Here is a 26074-nt window from a genome sequence, read left to right as displayed (position 1 = left end):
TGAGGTGTCCTGGAGCCTGAATTTGATCTGTGCATATCATGATGGAAAAATTCTACCGCTTTTGTTTTTCTTTCTGGCATAAAGAAGGTTTGTGTGTTAAAATACGTTCTCAGAAAGAAATGGTTTCTTGTCACAGTGTTTAGTGTTTCAAAAAATTGATTTTTTTCCCCCTCTGCTTATGCCTTTTTCTTGCAGGGATCTACATTGAAGAGGATGCCTTCATTGGGGTGTGCTGTGTCCTCAAAGTCTGTTCTTGTTTGGGAGGTCCTAGGGGGGAATCTATAATTTAATATCAAACTGCTATTAAAAATTATTTATTTGAGTACTGGGTGTTATATGGAAACCAATTTGATAATAAACTATTAAAAAATAATTTAAAAAATTTATTTCTGAGAGAGGGAGGGAGAGTGCAAGCAGAGAAGAGGAAGAGGGAGAGACAGAATCCTAAGCAGGCTCCACACTATCAGCACAGAGCTCGATGCAGGGCTCAAACCCATGACCTGAGCAGAGATCACAAATCAGGCATTCAACCAACTGAGCCATCAAGGCACCCCTACCAAATCTGCTTTCTTAATAGTTGGTCCACTGTGAGCACTGTAAGGAGCTTATTACATCCTTGTGGGTGATAATGGTGAGGGTGAACTCAGTTCCCCTCACCTTCTACCTCTTCCTCCAGTGTTTTCTATTGAGCTTGGAACATAATACTATCTCCTTCCTTGGCCCATTGTCCTTGTGTGGTCTGACCCCTGCTTATCTTCTAGCCTCATATCCCGTTCTTCCCTCCTCTCCCCATGCTCCAGCCACACTAGCTTCTTTCTATTTCTTTGATACCCAAAGCTTGTCCCCTCCAGGGCCACTACACTGATTTTTTCTCCTCCTGAACACTGTTTCCTTAGCTCTTGGCGCCAATAACTCCTTCCCTTCATTTGGACAGAGGGTCATATACTGGCTCCTGGGGGTCTTTCCTGACCACCATCCTTTTCCCTTTGTGCCCACTTGCTATTACACTATGTTGTCATGTTTTCATTGCAGCTATTATCTAAAATCATTTCTATTTGCTTGTTTAATGTCTACCTCTTCTGCTTCCATGGAAGCTCTGCGAAAGCAAGCACCCTATCTCTTGTTCACCATGGAATTCCCCCATAGCTCATGTTGGTGACATGAAAGGCAAGGTTGCCACCTAGTGTTTAGATGTGTAGATATGTGGCACCAGCAATGCCTCAAAAAAATTGTGTGTCAGTACAGTCAAATTTCCACACCATGCTACGACAAAGATCAGAATTTTTCAAGGGAGCATAGTTCCCCCACAAAGTATCTCTTAAGAGGCCCCAAATGGGTTGTTTCCATTCTCGTGGGTTTCTGCCAAAAGCAGAGGTAGTGTCTGTGTTAACTACTAAAGAAATCTAAAGCAACCAAGACAGATGTCTAGCTCAGTTTCGCAAGGTAGCAAGCATACTCTCCAGACTGTGTTGCCTTCAATTCAACCTGCCTTTACTGCCAAGACGTGCTACTTAGACAGTCAGTGAAACCCATGTTAAAGAAAATGGCAAGCCATAATCTCAATTGCTTTTTGCCCTGGTAACACAGGGAAGTATGTATCTTTAACATTCAGGAACACAAGAACCCTTCAGACCCTTAAGTGGTTGTGACCAAGAATGAGACTTACTCCACACTGAAAAATCTCAGTAGCCTGAGGCTGGGTATTTTCCACTCCCCAGCCATGCTGAAGTCTGGCAAGACAAAGGGAGGCTATGAAAAGTGGCCAGAGGAGGGTGGTACCAGGGCAACACATTTAATAAAGAGCCTTAGTTAGGCTCCTAAGATATCACTCTGGGAAACTGGGTTACTAGAAATGATGGAAAATGGGTAGTGGATGGGAATAACCATGGCAACAAACTATCCATTTTCTTATTATTTCACTTTTCTTGAGACTAAAAATAGATCAAGTGTAGGTCATCGCAAATAAGACCCGCAGTGGATTACATCTCTTGCTACAGCTTTGGCTGGCTTATAAAGAAATGCCCTCTTAACATAGAAAAATTATCACATACCTTTTGTTTTAATTATCTATCCTTTGCTCTACATATTACCTGAATGCATAGACTGTTCTATTTTTATTTTAAAATAAATTTTCTAGGGGCTCCTGGGTGGTTGAATTGGTTAAGTGTCTGACTCTTAATTTTGGCTCAGGTCATGATCTCACAGTTTGTGGGTTCAAGCCCTATGTTGGGCTCTGTGCTGACAGCACAGAGCATGCTTGAGATTCTCTCTCCCTCTCTCTCTGCCTCCCCTCTTAAAATACATAAACATAAAAAAATTATAAATAAATAAATATATTTTCTAAGAATAAGTAAGAAACAATTGTGAAATTACAAAGATGAATTACAATGTATTTTGGAATCCACTTGCTCAATGCAGAATTCTTTTTCCATCTGAAGAGATATAGGTCCTACTTATTCATTCACTTTTTTTAAAAGTAGGCTTCACGCCCAGCACATGGCCCAATGTGGGGCTTGAGCTCATGACCCTGAGATCAAGACCTGAGCTGAGACTGAGAGTCAGACGCTCAACTGACTGAGCCATGCAGGCGCCCCCAGGTTCCATTTAAATCTCTGCAGTGACAAGGAGCTCAATGTTTCAAGATGTAGCAATTCCAGTATTGAACAAATTGTTGAAAAACTATTTATCTATTGCTATTTATTCATGAACCTTATATTAATTTAGCAACTCTGCTGTGCCAAGCAGTACGGAGCACTTCAGATCTGGTGGTGAACAAAATCCCTGAATGTACAGAAGCTCCAGTCTGCTTCCCTGTGACTTCCCCCTGGACATCTGCAACTGGAAGCATTATAGAACAAGACAGTTCTCTTTTTCCTGTCTGAGAGTCCTGTAAAGTTTGTAGGAAATCTTAGATTTTCCCTTGCCAATACAGTTTGTGGAGTCAGTGAGTATTCCTCCACTGCAAGCAAGCAGGATAATGAACCAAGGCCCTGGCAAAAACAAAACAAAACAAACAAACAAAAAACACCCCCAAAACAAAACAAAAAAAGCCCAAAACTCCCAAACCCACACATGTGTGCACACATACTCACACACAAACACAAAAAACAAACATAAAAGGATCTATTTGAGGGAAATAGGATAGCTCAGAAAATGAGAGGGCAGTGGAAAAATCAGGCTTGGAGAAAGAACAATGGCAGTTTGGGGCATCTAAATACTAGGACTAATGGATTGTGTTTTCAAGGTCCTGCTATTGTTTCAGCAACAATTGTTTACATTGTCCCTCTGATCAAGACTGAAATTTTGAGGAGAGAGAATCTGATTGGCTTGGCTCATGAACTGTGAGATCATGACCTGAGCTGAAATCAAGAGTCAGATACTTAACCAAGTGAACCACTCAGGTGCCCCAGCCTAACAAATTTTTTAGTGTTCAAGATAAAGCAACTATCAGTTCATCTGAAATACAAATGGTTTATTTGAGTACATCTTGTTTTTATTTCTCCAGAGAACTGGTAGAAGATCTAATATTTACTGGTAGCTGGGAAATTAAATCTAGCAGCTTGCAGCCAGAAGCACGTGGCCGGTTACTCCGAAATCCATATAGCCTACTCAGATTACTCTAAAGGGCATCAAGTGGCTTTTGTTTGATTCTCTATCTTGTCATGGCTGAGTCAGAATGCCTCTTGTAAGAATAATCAGGGACTTCCTGTACTGTCCGCAGTCTAACTTGAAATATGAGTTAGAGGACAGAGCTAGAGAAAAGAAAGGAAGGAAAAAAGATAACAAGAAAAGGTCTTGGATGAAGGATATCCTGTTAGTTTTGTGCATGTATTGAGATCTGGTCCAACACTCCTCTTAGGAGCTCAGGCACTTGGAAGTGCTTCCGGAAAGGGAAGCAGAGACTAGCACGAGAAAAGTAAAGGCTTGTTCATTTCCAGTCCTGAGGTACTCGTTCATGTTGAGTACATTTCCAGGAAGTCAGACACACAATACAGCAAGAGGCCCAAAAGATACTGGACTGAGTTCTGGAATTCTGGTTATTAAGTTTACATTGTTTGTGAAAGACAGTGTCTGAATCAGATTCCCTCATAGAGGACCAGGGTGCTGGCCAAGAGGCTCAAATGGGGATTGGATTTTTAGCTCGCAGGTGTGGATCAGAAATTCAAATGTGGGAGGGCAGGGCTTTCACATCATGAGCATGCAACCATTGCACAGGGCCCACAGCTCAGAAGGATCCTGTGCTTAAAGCTTAATGTTTGCAATTGCTATCTTGAAATTTTTAATACTTTTATTTTTGAATTTATGTTCTATAAGTGAAGTCAAATGGGACCACGGAGCATGTCAGGGACTTGTGGCCTCGGCTCATAAGCGATTCTGTTTTTCACCATCTCCTGCTTCCTGCTTCTCAGCTGCCAGGGTTTCCAGCAACCACTGACATCTGTGCCCCGGTTGGGGCCTGGGTATAAAGCAGGAAGGTTTGGGGTGAGGTGTGTCCGCTGCCCATGTGCCACTTGTTGAATTGTGGGACTGGGCTTCACTCATTCCACATGTATCCTCAAGCTCAAGGGAGTGCGACATCAAACAGTAAAGAGAAAACACCATGACAAGTCAAGAGAGACCACAAAATAAAGAAATAGCTATTTCTTTTTCTTTTTAAATGAGAGGCCCTACATTTTCATTTTGCACCAGGTCCCACAAAGTTTGTGGCCAACACTGGTTAATGACTGTTCAAGGAGTCAGCTAGGCTGACATTAGAACACAGGGGGGCATAAGGGTGAACCCCAAATCCATGGGTTGAGTGTGGAGGCCAGACTTGGGAGTTTGAAGCAGGGGAGATAAGAGAAACTGAAGAAAGTTGAAGTAAAAAAAGAAAGCATAGCTAGGGTATTCTGAATATAAGTTTAAACAGTGGTTGGTGTTTCAATCTTGTTTTGTGTGTGGGTGGGGGTCTGTCTCACTCAAATGGTCAAAAGTGAGACCAAACAGTGTTGACTATGTTCTAAGCCCACGTTAGTCCTTGAGAGGGGAAATAAGGGCCATCATACATTTTCCTGATCCTCAAGGAGTTTACAGAGGACTGAAATGTTTTGGCCCTCTTGTATAATGGAATGAATTAACATAATAAAATTTAAGTTGTCTGTTAGGCATTTAATGTAATTCTTTTTAAAAAATGTTTATATATTTTTGAGAGAGAGAATGCAAGTAGGGAAGAGGCAGCGAGAGAGAGAGGGCGACAGAGAATCCCCAATGAGATCCACACTGATAGCACAGAGCCTGACATGGGGCTTGAACCCACAAACTGCAGATCATGACCTGAGCTGAAGTTAGATGCTCAGCCAACGAGCCAGCCAGATACCGTTAATGTGAGTAATTCTTGAAAAGAAGACTGTTTTATAACATGCTTGTGTGTGTGTGTGCATGCATGTGTGTGTGAACCTGTGTGGGAGAAAAAAACCCTTTATAGTTTCTTAAGTTTGGTGTCTTTAGCTATATAAGAGGTACATGGATATGAACTGCTGTTCCTGATAAAGAAGATTGGAAGCTAGAAAGCAAATTCTCCCCATTTGGGATACCTTGAGTAGCTGATGCCTCCGATGTTGTTCAGGGTTTGAGAGGTGCAAACAATCCTTACCACCTCCACTTATTTTTAACAAAATGGAATTTATACACAGTTTGTACTCTTAATTTATGCTGAAGCCTTCAGGGTTTCAGTTGCTAATGTTAACTACAGGTGAGTAGTGGGAAAGCTTTTAACCATAGTTCGAAGCAGAATTTACTTATTGGAGTAGCAGAGGGAACAGGAGGAAGTCTGCAAGAAAGTAGCACTTGCCTTGTCTGACACTGTACATTTTTATTTATTTAACAAACACTCATATAGTGCTTACTATAGTGTCAGACATCGTTCCAAGTGCTTTACCAACAATGATGAATTTAGTACTCCTGACAATCAGGGCTGGCTTATTCAGTGGGCACAGTGCCTGGCTAGGGTCCATGAAGAAAACGCTTTAACTTCTTTCAAAGTCAGGAGACAAAAATTGAATACAATAATATTAAATATATGATAAGGAATCCAGCCTGGATTATATGTCCTTAGACCAGTGCAGCTTTAAAATATAGTTTGTATTATTATTTTATGGAAGAAGAGGCCCATGAAGGCAAATGTTTACAGGGTCCAAAAAATCGTAATGTAGTTTTAATAATCTTAATTTTATAGATGAGAAGTATAAAGCAGACTCAAGTGCCTTGTCAGAGCTGCACAGCTAATGTGAGAAAGCTGAGGCTCTAGTCAAGTGTTGGTTCCAGTGTCTCCAGAACGCTGTGCCGAGCTATGCTGGCATGCTCATCAGTGAAATATTTCACATGGCTTTTCCAGAGAGCTAAAAACTTAGTTCTCTACAAACCAAAACTTTTTGTTTTAATAATTTTGGAAGGTCTTCCATACATTTGTTACTTAATTTTTGCCTTATTAATTAGGTTATCCTGAATATAACCTACTCTTTTGTATGATAATACAGTATTCTTATCTACAGGTAACTTTATTGAGTATTTTTTATTTACTTGGCACTCCTCTAAGGTTTGCTTTTTTCGCAAGTGTTAACTCATTGAATCCTTAGCTTAACCTCTCTTAAGCTACTTGTCCAATTTCACCCAGCCAGTTGGTAACAGTGGAATCCAGGTGCCCTGGTCTCCCAATGGACCCTCTTAACCAACGAAGAGCAGCTGCTTGGCACTGTGCAGTATACAGTGATGGTCTAGGAGCTTGATTCTTACCTCTAATATTTTTAGACTCAGATGTTATTTTATTATTTCTTAAGTTTTTAAAGATTTTGTTTGAGAGAGATTGAGAGTGCAAGCTGGGGAGAGGGGCAGAGGAAGAGAGTGACGGAGGGAGAGAGAGAGAGAGAGAGAGAGAGAGAGAGAGAGAGAGAGAGAGAGAATCTCAAGCAGGTTCCACACTCAGCATGGAGCCCAAGGTGAGGCTCAATCCCACAACCCTGGGATCCTGACCCAAGCTGAAATCAAGAGTCAACTGACCGAGTCACCCAGGTGCCCCAAGACCCAGATGTTATTTTAAGTCTTGTGTCAACTTTTCAGGGTATCTTTCTCTCTTCTCTCTCCCTATTAGGCAACTGGATAATAATTTTAGCTATGCTTTCTTTCTACTACTCACATTTATCCCTTGATAAAATCATGGAGTGTCTACCAAGTGCTGTGTTGTGTTTATTTGCTGCTTTAAAGGGCCAGAGACATCAACTATTTTAATTGAAGAACCCGAGAGTCCATTTTCTCAGTATTGGGTGCCAAGTAGGATCCACATGTGCTATGTGGAAGGAGAGGTGTTCCTTTGTGATCCTTATTGCCTGGCCTTGTGAAGATGATTTTGAATGCTTTGAGGACCCTTGTTGGTTAATGTTCGGTTTCTTTCTTGTTTTTTAGCCAACTTTTCAATAGCAAGTGATGGTAAATCACATGGTGGATATTAGTATGTATAAGGGGAACATATCTGGCATGATACCTTACTTGAGCAAGTGGCTCAGAAGAGTTCATTTGCCAGGTAACTGTACTATCTTTATGGTCTTTATTGAATAGTGTGAAAAATGATTGAAGTGGAAAATAGGACTCCATTGGGCTATCCTAGATTATCCCTTCCATACAGCTCAATCTTGACTACTAGTCCTGAAGTTAGAAGGGACTCAAACTCTCAAATATTTATCTGCTTTCCCATTGTTTGTATGTAGAAAGGAATGTTTTTATGTCTTGACCTTTGCTCATACCCAAATATTGCATTAGGCATATCCTGAATTTTGCTTTCATGACTATTTTAGAGGGGTTTTTTTGTTGTTGTTGTTTGTTTTTGTTTTTTTAGAGAGAGAGAGACAGAGCACGAGCAAGGGATGGGCAGAGAGAGAGGGAGACACAGAATCTGAAGCAGGCTCCAGGCTCTGAGCTGTCAGCACAGAGCCTGATGTGGGGCCTGAACTCACAAACAGTGAGATCATGACCTGAGCTGAAGTTGGACACTAACTGACTGAGTCACCAAGGCGCCCTATTTTATAGTTTATAATCCAACTGACCACAACTCTAAGATTTGAAGGCTGCTCCCTGCCACCAATTTGATTATGTTTTTTTATTAACCTCATTTCAGGTCTTGGCCTTCACAGCCCTTTCAGGAAGCACTGCCACCCTGCCCAAGACTGTATTCTTTATGACTGGCCCCGGAATGCTCAGTTAATGGCAATCAGTTTACAACCCTGCAGAAGCTCAATAGTTTCTGGGTCCTACTGCTCATACATCATGGAGATACCTAGAGTCCTTTGTAGGCTCTGCTGTTTTAGATAAAAGGAAAACAAGCAAGACATAAGCCAAGTTCCTGGAACATCTTCATCTATTTTTGAAAAACAGCAACAACAACAACAAACCATTCCAGACTACTATTGAAGTCAGAGTTTACAAACTGGTGATCCATAGGTTAGATTTAGGCCACTGACATGGTTTATTGGATCTTCATGTTAACCAAAAAAATTTTAAATCAATTGCTTTCATTTAACAATCAGGAAATTTGGGGATGCCTTGGTGGCTTAGTTGGTTGGTTGTCCAACTTTAGCTCATGTCATTATCTGATGGTTTGTGAGTTCAAGTCCTGTGTCAGGCTCTGTGCTGACAGCTCAGAGCCTGGAGCCTGCTTCAGATTCTGTGTTTCCCCCTCTCTCTGCTCCTCCCCTACTCATGTGCTCTCTCTTTCATTCTATCTCTCAAAAACAAATAAACACTAAAAAATAAAAATAAATAAAAATCAGGACATTTTGCCCCTGAAATCTCCGGATTTCTCATTTCTCTTGGAAACTGGGTTATATGACAGCATTAGACCCATCTTTTTACATGACATCAACTGGCTAGAACTGGGTCGTACCTGGCCACTTTAGACAGAGCAGGCACCGCCTCACTTGCCACAATCCACAGTCCAATTTGCTTAGTTACATTACCTGCCTGTGCCCTGGAGACATTTGATTTTGTATCTTCTGCTCTGAGTCAATGAAAGATAGAAGATCAAATATTCAGGACCACAGCACCTCTGCTTAGTTTTCTGCTTAGTTAATATAATCTTGGCAATTGAAATGGAAAAGTAATACATGCTCATAAAAATTAAAAGAGTGCAGAAATGTGTACAGCAAAAAGTACAGTTTAGTGACTTCACTGATCCTTACAGTTCCTTTTTCTCACTCCCCAGAAATAATACTGATAATAGTATCTTTTGTATTCATTTATATATTTTCTATGAATATGGTTATTTTTTATCCAGCTGGGGTTACCTGCTGTTTGTGTATACAAATATTGGGTTCCACACATGTGCAAAGAGTGATGTGGTATATTAAAGTAACTATCCATGTAATTGATAAAAACTATTGCTGAAATGTCCAAATATTAAAGGATAATGTTTTAAAATTATGTGACTAGTTGCCTTTATTAGTCATCCTTCGGGTTCCCTTCTTTATGGAAGGAATCCATCCTTTCAGTAGATATTTGTTGAGTTCCTATTGTGGTCAAGGCACTCTGCAATGTAAAGTAGGAAATACTAAGATAAATTGAAAACAAGGTCAACAACAATAACACAAACCTGAAAAGGTCAATAAGAAAAAGAGGTTCACCTGGCTGGAGAGGTTGTGGGTGATGCAGGGTTAGCAGTCTGCTGCCAAGTGAGGTGAGTTATGGGGACGGGAAGGGGGTTAGTGATAAAGCATGACTTCCCAGGGTACACACCTGCAGACATTTGGTCTGTGCTCCGATAGAAACCACCCTGGCCTCCTTACTGCCGTTCCTCTTTTCTCCCTAGTAGATTTCAGTGACAAGTTTGCTAATGTGAAGTAGGGATGAGAGAACCACAAAGTAGAGACAGAATTAGAGATGTTCCTATGGGAGATTTAAAGAGAAAGAAATTTTGCCTTTTAATTCTTATATCTCAGTTACCTGGGGAAAAAAATAACTTTTGTTTGTTGAATACTCTCTTGAATTAGAGAATGATAAAATTCTCTAATAACCAATAACTGAAGCCAAACCAAAAAACCCATAAGCTTACCATAAGGGCTTTTTTCCCCCCTCCCCTATAGGTTTTTTTGACAGGTGGGGAGACTCTTGGAAATAATATAAAATATCCATTTGTTACAGATCTGCAACACATGAGGACAGAGCATTATGGGGAACACAGAGCATACCCGGAGTTCTCTTTAAATAAATATCACCCTATAAAAATCCTTTATTTTGATCTCTAGCAACCTGATGCTTTTATATGTTCAATGTGGATGAGGCGATTAAGAGTTATGCAACTCTGGTTTGGGCATGTATAATGGCTATGTAAGATATTATTCACACTGGATAAAGCTGGGTGAAGGGAACATGGGAACCTCTGCATTGTCTTTGCAATTTCATTTGAATCTTAAACTATTTCAAAATATACAGTTATTTTTAAAATGATCAATAAATTTTCATTTTGCTTTGGAATGTCTTACTTTTTGTCTTGAATGCCTCAATTAGTTCTTTTTTTTAAACCTCTTATGTAAATTATTTTATGGATAATGTTAAGTGAAAAATGAATGAAATTGTCTGAATTATTCAAGCAAAAATATCTGACTTTAGAATAGCATTTTATTCTCTCATGAGTCATTAAGGCTAGATTTCTTCAATGACAAAGTTCACAGGATAATTGGCCAGTTGCAATTTCTCTTTGCTTTGCTTTAAAACTTTAGATATAAAAGAACATGTTGCATAATTATCCCATAAGTCTACATTTTTTTGGTTGTTTTGTCTCAAAAGTGCGTGAGTTGTTTGAACTATTATGAGAACCATAGTCAACAACTAATTTTTTCATATTACTTTGCCAACAGCTTTTTCTGTACAATACATGTTATACCAGTTTATACATGTGTTGTGTTAATTAATAAATTACATAAAGCCAACAAATGCCCAGTTTTCTAATTCTGCATATTAAAAATATTATAAATTCTCTTAGAAATACCATTAAAGGCCACTTTAAAAAATTCAATACTCTGGTCTCCAAAATAGTGCTCACATGTCCCAGGGGATGTTCAGGTTGATTCATATAAATTGTCTAAATTTGAAAACCTAAGAAGCTATTCACCCCTCACTCAAAGAAGGATGCTATTTCTTAAGACACAGAGTATGGAAAGATGATCTCTTTAAAGTCACTCTTGTGCAAATTCTCCTCTGAAAGATTGCAAATTTGAGAGTCAAGAGTTTTCTGAAGTTGAGGGAGGAGATCCAGATTCCATTTTATAATAAAGAGTGGCTTTGGTGTTTTGGGGAATGAGTTTAGTATATGAAGATCACCAAGGTCTGTGGTTTTTCTGAGATGGAAATTGGCCTATACCAGGAGAGCGACTCCCAGACATGGCTGCATTGTTCATGGGCCTCCCTGTTAAAGAAGACCTTTCTTGGCTAGCACATGTGGTGGGTAACCTGTTGTATTGTCCTTGGGCTACCGTTAAGGTGTTGGTGAAGGGAGTAGACAAACTTGCTCTACCCCCAGGCAGTGCCATTTCATACCCTCTGGAGAATGCAGCTCCTTTTAGTCTTGACAGCGTTGCAAATTCCATTCACTCCTTATTTTCTGAAGAAACTCCTTTAGTTTTGCAGTTGGCTCCCAGTGAGGAGAGAGTGTATATGGCAGGGAAGGCTAACTCAGTTTTTGAAGATCTCTCAGTAACATTACGACAGCTCTGCAATCACCTGTTTCATGAAAACTCTGTTCTCAATTCACTTCCCCTCAATTCTCTGAGTAGGAACAATGAAGCTGATCTGCTCTTTCTTTCTGAATTGCAAGTGCTACATGATATTTTAAGTTTGTTGTCTCGATATAAGCATCTAGTCAAGGATCATTCTCCTGATTTATATTTGCTGGAGCTGGCAGATCTGGATGAAATTGGGAAGCATTATAGGGCAGACTCTGAACAATTCAGAGATGCTTCCAAGATCCTTGTCGATGCTCTGCAAAAGTTTGCAGATGACACGTACAACCTTTACGGTGGGAATGCTGTGGTAGAGTTAGTGACCGTCAGATCATTTGACACATCTGTTGTGAGGAAGACAAGAACTATTCTTGAGGCAAAACAGGAGAGGAATCCATCAAGCGCCTATAACCTTGCATATAAGTATAACCTTGAGTATCCAGTGGTTTTCAACATGGTACTTTGGATAATGATTGCCTTGGCCCTGGCTGTGACTGTGAACTCTTACAATATCTGCAACATGGATCTTGGATATGACAGCATTATTTATAGTATGACAAACCAGAAGATTCGAATGGATTTAACTTTCCTTATGCCAAACTTAGAAAAGGGGGTTGGACATTGGCTGTTTTGTTAAATCTTTTAGTGCAGTTGAAAGTAGATGGTATACTTTAAATTCATAAAACAGAAAAAAATGTTTGTTCTGTGTGCCTGTGGTGTTCTTTTAAAGTGAACTATAATATTGATGTGAACTGATTTGTGTGATTAGATTCTAGAATATGCTCAAATATGATATAACCATTTAATATAATTTCATTCCATTTAACATTTGGAAATGTGCACTGAAATAAATGTAAAACATTTAGAATAGCTTGTGCTATTTATGTTGGGAAAATGCACTGAATTAGAGAAACTTATGAGTGTTTAACAACTTCCTTACACAGGATAGTTTGTGAAAATGATATTTGGGCTGTTATACCCTATGAACCATTTGTAAATGTCTTAATTTGATGTAAATATCTCTGCAACAAGATAGAAGCTTTTTAACTTCACGTAACCCTAAACTATGAAAGTGCTTATTACAGTTACTGAGATTGGGCACAGCATCTGATTGACAGAGGATAGCTGTTTTTAACCTCTCCTGAAAGTTTGGTGATGCAGACCATGGTGGTCTACACTGATCTAAAAAGAAACTAACTTTGCGGAGTTATAGATACCTATAATTATATCCACAAAAACCAACATTTGGGGTACATCTTGGGGCCTGGATATAAAAACTTTTAGTAACTTTTCCCCTTGTGTAAGTTACTATTAATGCTTTGTGGTACAACATCATTCTCTAGAATATTAAGTGGAAGAAGATGCTCCCTACTTTTCATGCAGAAGTGGACCAATGTCTATAAAGAGTGACAAATAAAGTTAATAATGATTCCAAAAAATTTTGAAAACCTAAGATGGGATCCAAAGCAGTAGTAGCCAATATACCATGCCAATGGTCTTCAAGATTCATTTAGCTGACATTTCTTCACAAGATTCTTCATAATCAATTAAAATGTTGCTTATATTTGTATTTCAAATTGGTAGTAACTATTCTTCTGGGGAGTATATATCAGTAATTTACGTATTTCCATAATTTTCTAGAAGGTATTATGGATTTTTTAGTGAATTATCAGAGTAATTGTTCATCCTTTTCATTCAAGAGAACACACAGTTTCTGTTTAAAAGGGATCTAGATGCATTCTAGCCCAATTGACTGCCTACTGCTTAAATCTACTTTTTGAAATTCTCACCAAGCATTCATCTAGCTTAGAATAGGCCATGATCTGGAGAGCCTCAGGCTTTTAGAAACTATGTGGGAGAAGTTGGGGGAACCCAGAAAAAGTGAATGCTGACCTGGCATGCATCCAGTTCTCATTCACTCATTGGACAAGAGCAGCTGGGATAGCATCTGATTCACTCAATTAGCTTCTCTGTCAAATTTAATTTGCACAAAGCATTCCATGGCTCCAATGAAAGCGACCCTTGAGCCGAGTCTTAAGGATGAGGAGGAGTTAGCCATCCAAAAATACAGTAATTGGACACAATCATTAGAGTGGCAAAATATGTCACCCCAAATATGCTACTAAAGAGAAATGTCAGAGAAAATAGGAGAGTAAGAACTTCCAAAAATTCTTTATAAAATTAGTAAGAAAACTGGAATAAATCATCAGAGTCAACTTTTTTTCAGAACTTTAGATATTTAACCAAAGACATAGCAAAATGGGAAGTGTTTATTCAAGAAAAAATGGCTGATCTCAGTAAAAACAGTGAGATTTATGTATTTTAACTTGTCCTGTTCCCATCCCTCCTCTAGAGCTCCATGATAGCTTTGAAAGTAAACAGCAGACTATGTTGAAAACTGGCAACCTGGTAGCCACTGGAGGTTGTAGAATGGAGTTGGAGCTCCTTCAAAGCCTCATTCCCAGAGAACTGTCAGTGTTTGACTTGTCTGGTAGTTCCCTGAAATATGCTAGTTACATGGCTGTCTTTAGAATAGAGCTCATCTAGTAGAAAAAGCCTTTTCACCAGCAGTTTTTATCAAAACAATTAGTGGTAATTGTTTACACATCTGTGGCCACCAGGGGCGATAAAGTTAGTTTAAACAACAGGCTAACCCAAAAAATTTAAAGAAAAATATAGGGAATAAGATATTATCCATAGGGACTTTGAGAAGCTCTGACATATTCCCAAGAATCTAGAAGGTTAAGTGCATGCATTCGGCTATGTCTGCCCAGGAATCTGTCCATGCTTAAGCAAGACCTGAGAAGACCCTAAGCACTCAGTTCTGAGTACCGTGAAGGTCTATGTGGTAGAAAGTGAAGGATAAGGCAGAGTTGTTAACATTCTTTTTTAATTTCTTTAATGTTTATTTTTGAGAGCGGGACAGAGAGCGCACGCACACGCAGGTGGGGGAAGGGCAGAGAGAGAGAGGGAGACACAGAATCTGAAGCTTACTCCAGACTCTGACCTATCAGCACAGAGCCCGATGTGGAGCTGGAATCCACTAACTGCAAGATGACCTGAGCCAAAGTCATACACTTAACTGGCTGAGCCACCCAGGTGCCCCTGAGTTGTTAACTTTCTGACTGAGTGCTGAAGGCATGCTCCAATACACAGACACATGGCCCCTTGAGATATTCATGGTCCAGACATTTAAGGACATCTCTGCCCAACCATTACCTGCCCACTAAGCTACAAGAGCAGACTTCAGCAGCTAGGTATGACAAAGAACACAGACTTTATCATTCAGAAGAGTCACTAAAGCAAACAAACAACAAAGAGCAACAAATCCTGAGAAGGGGGTGAATCTGATTTCCAGAGTTACCACATTTTATTACTTAAATACCCAGTTTTCAACAAAAAATTTATTAAAAAAATTTTTTTTCATTTTTTGAGAGACAGAGAGAGACAATGTGAGCAGGGGAAGGTCAGAGAGAGAGGGAGACACAGAATCTGAAGCAGGCTCCAGGCTCTGAGCTAGCTGTCAGCACAGAGCCTGACACAGGGCTTGAACCCAGGAACCTTGAGATCATGACTTGAGCCAAAGCCGGATGCAGGCACCCCAACAAAAAAATTTTAAACATGTGCGAAGAAATAAGATAATATGGCCATAAACAGGGGAAAAAGTAGCAATTAATAGGCAGTCCCTAATAAGGCCCAAATGGTGAAATCACTAGATAGGGACTTTAAAGCAGCTATGGCCAAGAAACAATGAAAAGATGTTCAAAATCATTAGCCATTAGGGAAATGCAAATCAAAACCACTTCATACCCAGTAGAATGGCCATAATAAAAAATACAGTAATAATAAATGTTGGAGAAAACGTGAAGAAATCTGGGCCACAGAACACAGCAGTAGAAAAGGGTCCAATTTATCTGATAAAACTTATTTTGATGAGTGTACTCTCCGTCACTTCATAGGCAAGAAAAATATCTATAGGTAATCAAGGCACTTTCTAGCATTTCCCAAATTGCTTCAAATACCAAGGAATCATATTGATATGCCCGCAAAGCATCTACCTAAAAGAGCAAAGAAACACTTTATGGGACAATTTAGTGGATTAAATGCCAGAGGCACGTTCCTGAGACCGGCATTCCTCCTTGTATATGCTTGACTTCTCTTTGTTATGAAGAACCATGGATCCTAGTTGAAGTGCTTTGTCTAAAGCTGAAAAGAAGTACCTAGCAGGCCAGCAAGGTTCTGTTTCTAGTGCCACAGGATCTGCTACAATTCAGCTGTGGAAACACATGCTATTTAGATTTATAAGGTATTATTTTGATTTGTAAAACTGATTAACCTTTTCAACTCCAGGATTTAAATCTTTTCTCAACAAAAAAATAGATTAGTACTTTCTGTAAAATGTATGACAAACTTGTGATTATATGGGCTAGGATAAATCAAACAAGATACTGGAAAATAAACCACATTAAATATAATTTAGTCCTTTATTTAAATGATCAATATTAGTGGTTTCCTTAATAGGCATATATTGAAAGTTAAGCATAGTGGCTTTTGTAAACCTATTGGTTAATTTTGAATTCCCCTGATTACCCTTATCATTCCATTATTTCATAAGATATTTCTAACTGGTAACCATAAATCACCTTGTATTATATTAAGGATCTGGCTGTGATGAACGTGGCAGTTGCCCTCTGGGTCAGTAAAATGTATTCAGGTGCTGCCAAGTCCTGTCAGATGTTCAACTAGTTGAAGTGTCTCATTCTGCTTTTGCTTAAGAGAGAGTAAATTTTGTTAAGTTAATTTCCATCTTTCTCACTTAATCATTAAAATCATTATTAGTAATCTTTAATAAGAATAATCATTACTTTTATTTTTTCTCAATAATTTATGTCTCAGTAAGTTAAAGTTCTAAGGACTTGAATGGTATCTTCAAGCGTGAAGTGAAAAATGGGATTCAAATTGGTTTTAGTCTTGTGATATTCAGAAAAGCACAAGTCAAGAGCAGTGCATTGGCATGGGATTGGTGTTGAATGAGGAATCTTGATAACTGCCTCCATTACCTTCTAAATTACACACCTTACCCTGAAAAAAACCCCAAAAGTTTAAAAATAGAATAAAATATTGTTTTAGCATGTTTGCCTAAGTGAATTTTAATACTTTGTAAGGCAATTCTTTACGTTTTAGCGATTTTTCTTCTCCAGCCAAAATACTTAATAAATGGTCTCCGAAAATCACTCATTGGCAACTTCCTCACCCTATTCAGGGCGAATCTACCTTGTCGGAGCCCCTGGGATGCAGAAAGCTGGCAGCCCACCCTGGCAGATGGTCAGACTGAGCATACCTTTCACAAGTCTATTCTTTATTTTTTTTCTCGTTCTTTTCCAAAAACTCCAATCAAAGAAACTGAAATTCAAAGCAAAATCAAGGGCACCTTGACTGAAACAAGAGTAGAATAATAGCCTCCAATTTAGAGCTGTTCTTTTTCTTTTTCTTTTAAGCAGAATCTTTCTTATCGTCTGGTATGTCAGATCACTGCAGTCGGTGCAGGTTTGTATTGGGGCGGAATAATAGCCTATCTTTCTGGATGTTAAAAACTAAAGAAAGAATAAAGAGGTGGAGGGATAGATTAGTCAGTCTTAGAAGGCCAAAAATATACCTTGAGAGGTGACCAATATTTCAAGGAGCCACTTCTTTCGTAGCTATTTAATAAACAGTCTTTGGTGTTAGGCTCCAAAAGCCCCCCCCCCCCCCCCCCCCCCCCCCGGTATTGTCAGGGCTTCCCCAGCTGGGGATTTGAGGGCTTGTGCCCTCTCACTGACATTACTGATGCTGCTCTCTGCTCTCTAATGGTCCCTGTGGGGTCCTGCCACGTTGTCCGCTGCCTAAGTCTCAGCAAAGATGTCATAAATGAGTCATCAAAGCATGTAATTTGGGGTGAATCTCGTTGTCAGTTATACTGATGTACCACTACAGTGGTACAATTTCTGACTGGAAATTTGAGTGGTACTAGACCTGTCCTCACCTCCAAGCTCTAAGAGTTACATTAGGTACCCTGCATGTGATCCTATCTACCCTCCAAAGGAGGTGACCCCAAATTGCTATCATGAAATTCATCCTTATCATTCCTCTTCCTTCCTCTAATCAGAACTTTCATTTCTTGGCACATTAGCCTCCACATTATCACTTTTGTTTTTAATAACTTACCCTGACTGATAATTTCCTTGAAGGACAGAAAAAACTTAAGTAGAAGCCTAATGACTGAAAGGGGTTAGAATCAGCTACAATACACAAAACCACCTGCCACAGTTACAGAAACACCTTCAGGTTCAAAGAGCCCAAATCATAAAAGCAATCTCTCGGCACCTTTTTTCCTCATCTGCAAAATGAAGAGGTGAACTACATAATTTTTTAGTTTTCTCTAACTTCTAATACCCCAAACATCAGCACATTACAGTAAGTTTTAATTAAGATTTTAGGGTCTTCTATTTGCTTAAATCAGATAACCCATTTCCATCTCCATGCTTATTGATGTCTCCTGTATCAGGAAATGGGTCTTTATTAATTTGGTAGATACTTATTAAAGGCTAACCATGGACTCTTGTAGCTACTAAAGTACAAAGGCTCTGCCCTCAAGAAGTGTGTGGTCTAGTTAATTGATGCCCTTGTCCTTCTTTCTTCTCCCATCTCCTGTGGTAGTAAATTATTACTATTTACTCATCTCTCTCACCATCCCTTCTCTGTCTCCTTCAACGGCTCCCCTTTCTTCTTGCAGTTGTAATTAATCCTACGGATTAGTCATCCCTCTGTCCTTGTTTCCCTCCAATTTCCCCTTGAGGGCTCTTCTAATGGCCAAAGAACACATACTTTCAAAAATGTTCATTTTCTTGATTACTTTAACCTTTTTGGCCTCCGGCCATTCAGTCACACCCACATGCCAGGACAGTAACACAAGGCACAGACACTGTATTTCTATTTATCTACCAAGAAAATTAATCACTTCTGCCCAAACCTGCTCTGAGTATTTCTACCTCATTCCTAGAGCTTAGTTTTGCCTCTGTTTTTGAATCTTCTCCCATTTTTCACACTGCTCACTGAACTTGGTTTCTATATTAGTTTTCTGGGGCTGCTGTAACAAATTACCACAAACTATGTGGCTTAATTAATTCTCTCACAGTTCTGGAAACCAAAACTCTAAAACCAAGGTGTCAGCAGGGGCATGTTGCCTCCAAAAACTTTTGGGAGGAGGGGCACCTGGGTGGCTCAGTTGGTTGAGCATCTGACTTCAGCTCAGGTTTCATGTCATGGTTTGTGGGTTTGAGCCCTGTGTCAGGCTCTGTGCTGACAGCTAGCTCAGAGACTGGAGCCTGCTTTGGACTCTGTGTCTCCCTCTCTCTCTGACCCTTCCCTGCTTGTGCTGTCTCTCTCTGTCTCTCAAACATAAATAAAAAACATAAGAAAAAAAATTTAAAAAAAACTTTTGGGAAGAATTTTTTTTTTGCCTCTTTGAACTTCTGGTAGTTGCTGGTAATCTTTGGTACTCTTTGGCCTTTACATGCATCATTGGAATCTCTACTTCCATTTTCATGTGACCTTCTCCCCTGTGTCTCTATCTCCCTCTTCTTCTTCTTCTTCTTTTTTAATGTTTATTTATTTTTGAGAGAGAGAGAGAGAGAGAGAGAGAGAGAAAGCATGAGTGGGGGAGGGGCAGAGGGAGTGGGAGACACAGAATCTGAAGCAAGCTCTGGGCTCTGAGCTATAAGCATAGAGCCCAATGTGGGGCTTGAACTCACAAGCAGTGAGATCATGACCTGAGCCAAAGTCGGATGCTCCACCAACTGAGCCACCTAGGTGCCCCTCAATCTCCCTCTTCTTATAAGGACATTGGATTTACGGCTCACCTTAATTCAGTATGATTTAATCTTAACTTAGTGCATCTGCAGAGAACCTATTTTGCGTGTATGTGTGTGCGTGTGTGTGTATCTTACTCATTGTTTTTTTTGTGGAAATTTTACTAATATAGCATTTAAGAAACATTCATGGAATGAATGAATTGAATGCAAAAATTAAAAAAGCCTTCTATAGCTATGTATTGATTTCATTTTCCCAGATTTACTATAATCTGTCTTTCACTAATAGATCAATCTTCCTTTAAAACCAATTTTATCACTTTATTCGTCTTCTAAGTCATTGACTTCAAACTCCTTGTGGATTTCTAGGAGCTTATAATCTGACCATTCTACCAAGTAGAAATATCTAGTGGTTAAAAACATAGTCAAGGTGCCTGTGTGGCTCAGTTGAGCATCCAACTCCTGATTTCTAGTCAGGTCATGATCCCAGGATTGTGGGATTGAGCCCCATGTTGGGCTCCATGCTGAGCATGATTAATCCTGCTTAAGATTCTTTTCTCTCCCTCTGCCTCTCTTCCCAGCTCGTGCTCTTTCTCTCTCAAATTAAAACACACGTGCGTGTGTGCACACACACACACAGAGTCTATGATATCAAAAAGACCTCAGTGCAATCCAGAATTCACTATTTACTAACATTTGATCTTAAACAAATTACGTTATTTCTCTGAGCTTCAATTTCTCCATTTATACAAAACATATATGTTAGGATTTACCTCTAAGAACTATCAAAAGTAAATAAGACAATGTAATTCAAACTATTAGCTGAGTGTCTGAAAGGTACTAAGTACCAAACAAATGGAATATTTTCTTATTATTATCTCACTCTACTCCAATATGAATTATTCATACTGGTCAAGCTGGTCTCTCTCAGGTCCCAATCCCATGTCCTCTTAGAATTGCCTTCTTTTTTAAAAATATATATTTTTTGTTTTGGTCTCTTTTTCTTTCTCACTCTCTTCATTTACCATTTTTCCAAGCTAGACTCAAACCTTTTTCCACCATGTCAGCACACATTGATCCAACCTACTTCTCTGTGGGCAACATTTTATCTATATTGAAAATGTTAGTTTTACTCTAGGGAGATGGAGTGTTTTTTCATATTCCTCTTGCCAAATACAACAAATGTATTTTATTCTATATATAAAATAAATAGAAGATGACTTTGGAAATTAGAAAGAAAAAGCCAGAGCAGCTAAAGACTTATGGGCACAAAAAACATACAATGTGAGTTCCTTGATATTTCTATTTTTCTCATATATCCCAAACTTGGAGCTAAAGAAGGAATCAACTCAGAAATGCCAAATAAGCAGACACACACACACAAAAGTCCCCAATTAAAGCCTATATCCAAAGAACTATTTATCCAAATGACAAATAAAGAGGGAACTGGGCAAGACAGAAAACTTTCAGACAATAACAATTCTACTCCAGCCAAACACGACACAAAACACTATGCTTTCCCTCCCACCCATGCCAGCAAAGGGCAAATGGAGAGCCTAGACTTCCACACTTGTGAGGTGTTAATGAGACACTCAGTACTCACTCCCAGTGGGGTGTGTCAGAGAAGGCCAAGTAGGGAGCCTACGCTTCTGTGTCTCTCCCTTTCCCAGGAGCCATCTCAGAGGAGGCCTAGAAGACGGTCAGGCTTTCACCATCACTCAGTGGTAAGAAGAAGTGAACACATAAAAACCAAAACTGAAAATACAATGCCATTTACATTTGCTCAAAAAAAATTACTGGGAAGATGAAAGAGTAGGGGGACTCTAAACTCACCTCATCCCATGGGTGTGACTATACAATATCCACATCAATGTAAATAATCAAGAAAAAGACCCCAAGACTGGCAGAACAAACTCCACAGCTAAATGTAGAGAAGAGATCATACTGAGGAGGGTAGGAAGGGTGGACCTGTGGGACTGTCCATAAGAATGAGTGACCTGGGGGCACGGAGAGGGGAGAGAACCAGACTCTTACACTGGAAAGCCTGCATAGGGAAGATGAATCCCCCATTTGGCTTGAAAACAAGAGGGGCTGAATTTTGTGAGTTCTTACAACCAGTGAGATTTAAAACCTGGAATTTAAAAAATCATTGCATTATGCTCTGAGACAGCCAGGAGGGGATAGGTAACTGAGTCCATGCCTCTAAAGAGACAGCACAACAAACAGCCTGCAGAAATATAGCACAGAAGCAGCAGTTTGAAAAATACCTGTGGCATATGGGAGGGAGAGTAGTTTACTAATCTCAGAGCATGTCCTGGAGGGACAGAGGTGTTGGGGAACTACTCTAGGATCAAAGAAGCTGTCACACACTATTTCCTTCCCCTGCCCTCCAAATAAACACATGACCACCCGTGGGAACCGGGACGACTCCAACACTTGCTACCTAACTTGCTATCACTGTTGCCCAGCACTCGCATGCTATGGCAGATCAGCCCTCTTCCATACACTCTTGTTCAGAACCCATGCAAAGAGATGCCACAAGCCTGTCGGCATGCAAGCAGCCCAACAGCAGGGCAAGCAACACTACTTCAAAGTGACTCCTGCACCGAGGGGAGAGAAAGATAACTACACACACCAGTCAGATGTGGCCCTAGCAGTGGGCTGGAGGCAAACAGCTGGTCTGACTGCAGGCCCTGCCCACCAACGAAAGCTTCTCAGGGGACAACACCGGGAAAGCACCCTGCATTTGGTGCTACTGCATCTCTGGCAAATGCCTGGTCTGACTCAACTCAAGCCCAAGGCAGCCCAGACTGGTCCACTAACACCACAGGGACCAAGCATTTGCTCATAACAGCCACTGCAGTTGACTGGATTGAAGGAAAGAGTAGCTCAGCCAGGGCGCATGTAGCACACATAAGAGACACCCCTGAAGTGCCAGTTTTCAGTGAAGAGGGGACACTGCACTGTAGAGCACTACAGGACCTCTTTTTCATAATGCTACTATTTTCAGGTGCAGGAGATATATAGCTGACTTTCCTAACACACAGAAACAGACAGAGAATTAGACAAAATGAGGGCTCAGCAAAGTATGTCCCAAATTAAAGAACAAGAGAAAACCATAGCAAAAGACCTAAACAAACAGATATAAGTATTATGCCTGATAGAGAGTTTAAAGTAATGACCATTAGGCATCTAGGTGGCTTGGTTGGTTGAGCATCCAAGTCTTGGTTTTGGCTTGGGGCATGATCTGGTGGTTTGTGAGTCTGAGCCTCACATTGGGCTCCATGCTGTCAGTAAAGAGCCAGCTTGGGATTCTCTCTCTCCCTCTCTCTCTGCCTCTCTCCCCTTATGCTTTCTCTCCCTCTCTCTCTCAAAATAAATAAACTTTAAAATATTAAGTAATGACCATAAAGATATTCACTGGACTTGAGGTAAGAGTGGAAGACATCAGTGAGATCCTTAATAAAGAGATAAAATAGAACCAATCAGAGATGAAGAACAGATTAAATAAAATTAAAAATACACTAGATGGGATAAATAGTAGAGTAGAGGAAGCAGAAGAACACATCAGCAACTTGGAGAACAGAATGGAAAGTGATCAAGCTGAGCAGATGAGAGAAAAAAATAATGCAAAATGAGAATAGGCTTAGGGAACTCAGTGACACCATCAAGTGTAATAACATTCACATTATAGGGATCCCAGAAGGAGAAAATAGTGAAAAGAGGGCAGAAAATTTATTTGAAGAAAAATAGCTGAAAATTTCCTGGATTTGGAAAGGGAAACAGAAATCCAGATCCAGGAAGCAGAGAAATTCCCCCAATAAAATCAACCCAGAGGTCCACACCAAGACATCTAGTAACTAAAATGGCAAAAAGTACTGATAAGAAAGAATTTTATAAGCAGCAAGAGAAAAGAAAGCAGTTACATATAAGGGAAACACCATAAGGCTATCAGCAGATTTTTCAGCAGAAACTGCAGGCCAAAAGGGAGTAGCATGATATCAAAGTGCTGAAAGGAAAATATCTGCAGCCAAGAAGACTCTATCCAGTAAGGCTATCATTTAGGATAGAAGGAGAGATAAAGAGTTTCCCAGATAAGCAAAAATTTAAGGAATTCATAATCATTAAATCAGCCCTACAAGAAATGTTAAAAAGGACTCTTTGAGTGGAAAGGAAAGACCATAAGTAAGAGTAAAAAAAAAAAAAAAAAAAAGGGAAGCATAAAAATAGGCATGTCTATAAATATCAGTCAAAGCATTCACAAAACAAAAAGAATGTAAAGTATGACACCATATACCTGAATCGTGGAAGTGAGAGGAGGAAAGAATGGGTTCAGACTTAAGCAACCATCAACTTAATATAGGCTGCTATATGCAGAAGATATTATATACAAGCCTAATGGTAACTAAATAAAAGACCAGTAATAGATACACAAAATATGAACAAAAAGGAATCCAAGTATATCACTAAAGAAAGCCAACTTATTATGAGAAAAGAGACCAAGGAAATAAAGGAATGGAGAAGAATGACAAAAAAATTATAAAGAAGGTAACAAAGTGGCAATAAATAGATATCAACCAATAATTATTTTGAGTGTAAATGTACAAAATGCTCCAATCAAGAGACATAGGGTGATGGAATGGGTAAAAAAAAAGAAAGAAAAACAAGGACTGTTTATATACTACCTATATGAGATTCATTTCAGACCTAAAGAAACATTGAAAATGAAGGGATGGAAAAGTATTTATCATGTAAGTGGATGTGAAAAGAAAGCCGAGGTAGCAATACTTGTAACTGACAGACCTTAAAACAAAGACTGTAATTAGAAACAAAGAAGGACATTGTGGAACAATCCAACAAGAAGCTATAACAATTATAAATATTTATGCACCCAACTTAGAAGTTCCCAAATGCATAAAACAGTTTATAACCAACATAAAGGAAGTAATTGATAGTAATACAATAATAGTAGAGATTTCAACATCCCACTTACATCAATGCATAGTTCATTCAATCAGAAAATGAAGAAGGAAACAGTGGCTTTAAATGACACATTGTAACAGATAGATTTAACAGATATATTCAGAACAGTCCATCCTAATGCAGAAGAATACACATTCTTTTCAAGTGCACAAGGAACATTCTCCAGAATAGAGCACATATTAGTCCACAAAACTAGTCTTAACAAATTAAAAAAAGATCAAAGTCATACCATGCATCTTTTCTGACCACAATGCTGTGAAACTAGAAATCAGCCTCAAGAAAGAAAGGTGGAAAAATCACAAATGTATGGAGGTTAAAAATCATGCTACTAAACAGTGAATGGGTCAGCCAAGAAATCAAAGAATACATAAAAAAAATACATGGAGACAAATGAAAATAAACACATGATAGTCCAAAATATTTGGGATGTAGCAAAAGTGATTCTAAAAGAATAGTTTATACAAAACATACCTACCTCAAAAAGCATGAAAATCTCAAACAAACAACCTAAAGGAACTAGAAAAAGAAGAACAAACAATTCAAAACCAGTAGAAGAGAGGAAACAATAAACATTAGAGCAGAAATAAATGAAATAGAAACTAAAACAAACTAAACCAAACAAACAAAAGCAATAGAACAGACCAGTGATACCAGAAACTTGTTCTTGGAAAAGATCAACAAAATTGATAAACCTTTAGCCAGACTCATTGAGAGAGAGAGAGAGAGAGAGAGAGAGAGAGAGAGGGAGGGAGGGAGACAGAGAGAGATTGGACTCAAATAAAATCAGAAATGAAAGAGGAGAAATGGCAAGAGACACCACAGAAATACAAAGAATTGTAAGAGGATATTATGAAAAGTTATATGCCAACCAATTGAAAAACCTTGTAGTAATGGATAAATTCACAGAAACATATAACTTCCCCAAAATGAATCAGGAAGAAACATATAACTTCCGCAAACTGAATAGCAAATCAATCCCATTTACGATTACACCAAAAATGATAAAATACCCAGGAATTAACTTAAAAAGGGAAATGAAAGTCTTGTGTTTTGAAAACTATAAAATAAGCTGAATCAGTAATAAAAAAAAACCTCCCAACAAAAAAAAGTCAAGGGCTAAACAGCTTCACAGGGAATTCTATCAAACATTTAAAGAAGTGTTAATACCTATTCTTCTCAAACTATTCCAAAAAATAAAAGAGGAAGGAAAACTTCCAAATTCATTCTCTGAGTCCAGCATTACCTTGACACTAAAATGGGTAAAGGCATTACAAAAAGGAGAATTACAGGCCAATATGTATGATGTACATAGATGCAAAATCCTTAAGAAAATATTAGCAAACCAAATCAAACAATACATTCAAAAAATCATTCACTATGACCAAATGGATTTATTCCTTGGATGCAAAAGTGGCTTAATATTCACAAATAAATTAATGTGATACACCACACATCAATAAGAGAAGGGATAAATATATCATCATTTCAATAGATTTGAAAAAA

At 39.0% G+C, this 26074-nt stretch overlaps 1 protein-coding gene across 1 annotated transcript in view; it reads left to right on the top strand.

The window, feature by feature from the left end:
- Positions 1 to 26074, top strand: part of LOC115293485 (renin receptor-like) — a 63292-nt gene that overhangs the window by 321 nt on the left and 36897 nt on the right. The window contains 3 exon segments of the mRNA XM_029941239.1: positions 196 to 227; positions 11298 to 11363; positions 11365 to 12354. Of these exon segments, the coding sequence (XP_029797099.1) occupies positions 196 to 227; positions 11298 to 11363; positions 11365 to 12354 (1088 nt within the window).

The sequence above is a fragment of the Suricata suricatta genome, chromosome 6 (assembly GCF_006229205.1).
Source record: "Suricata suricatta isolate VVHF042 chromosome 6, meerkat_22Aug2017_6uvM2_HiC, whole genome shotgun sequence".
NCBI classification, from domain to species: Eukaryota; Metazoa; Chordata; class Mammalia; order Carnivora; family Herpestidae; genus Suricata; species Suricata suricatta.
The sequence above is the reverse complement of the archived record's forward strand: the minus strand, read 5'-3'. Positions and strand labels throughout refer to the sequence as shown.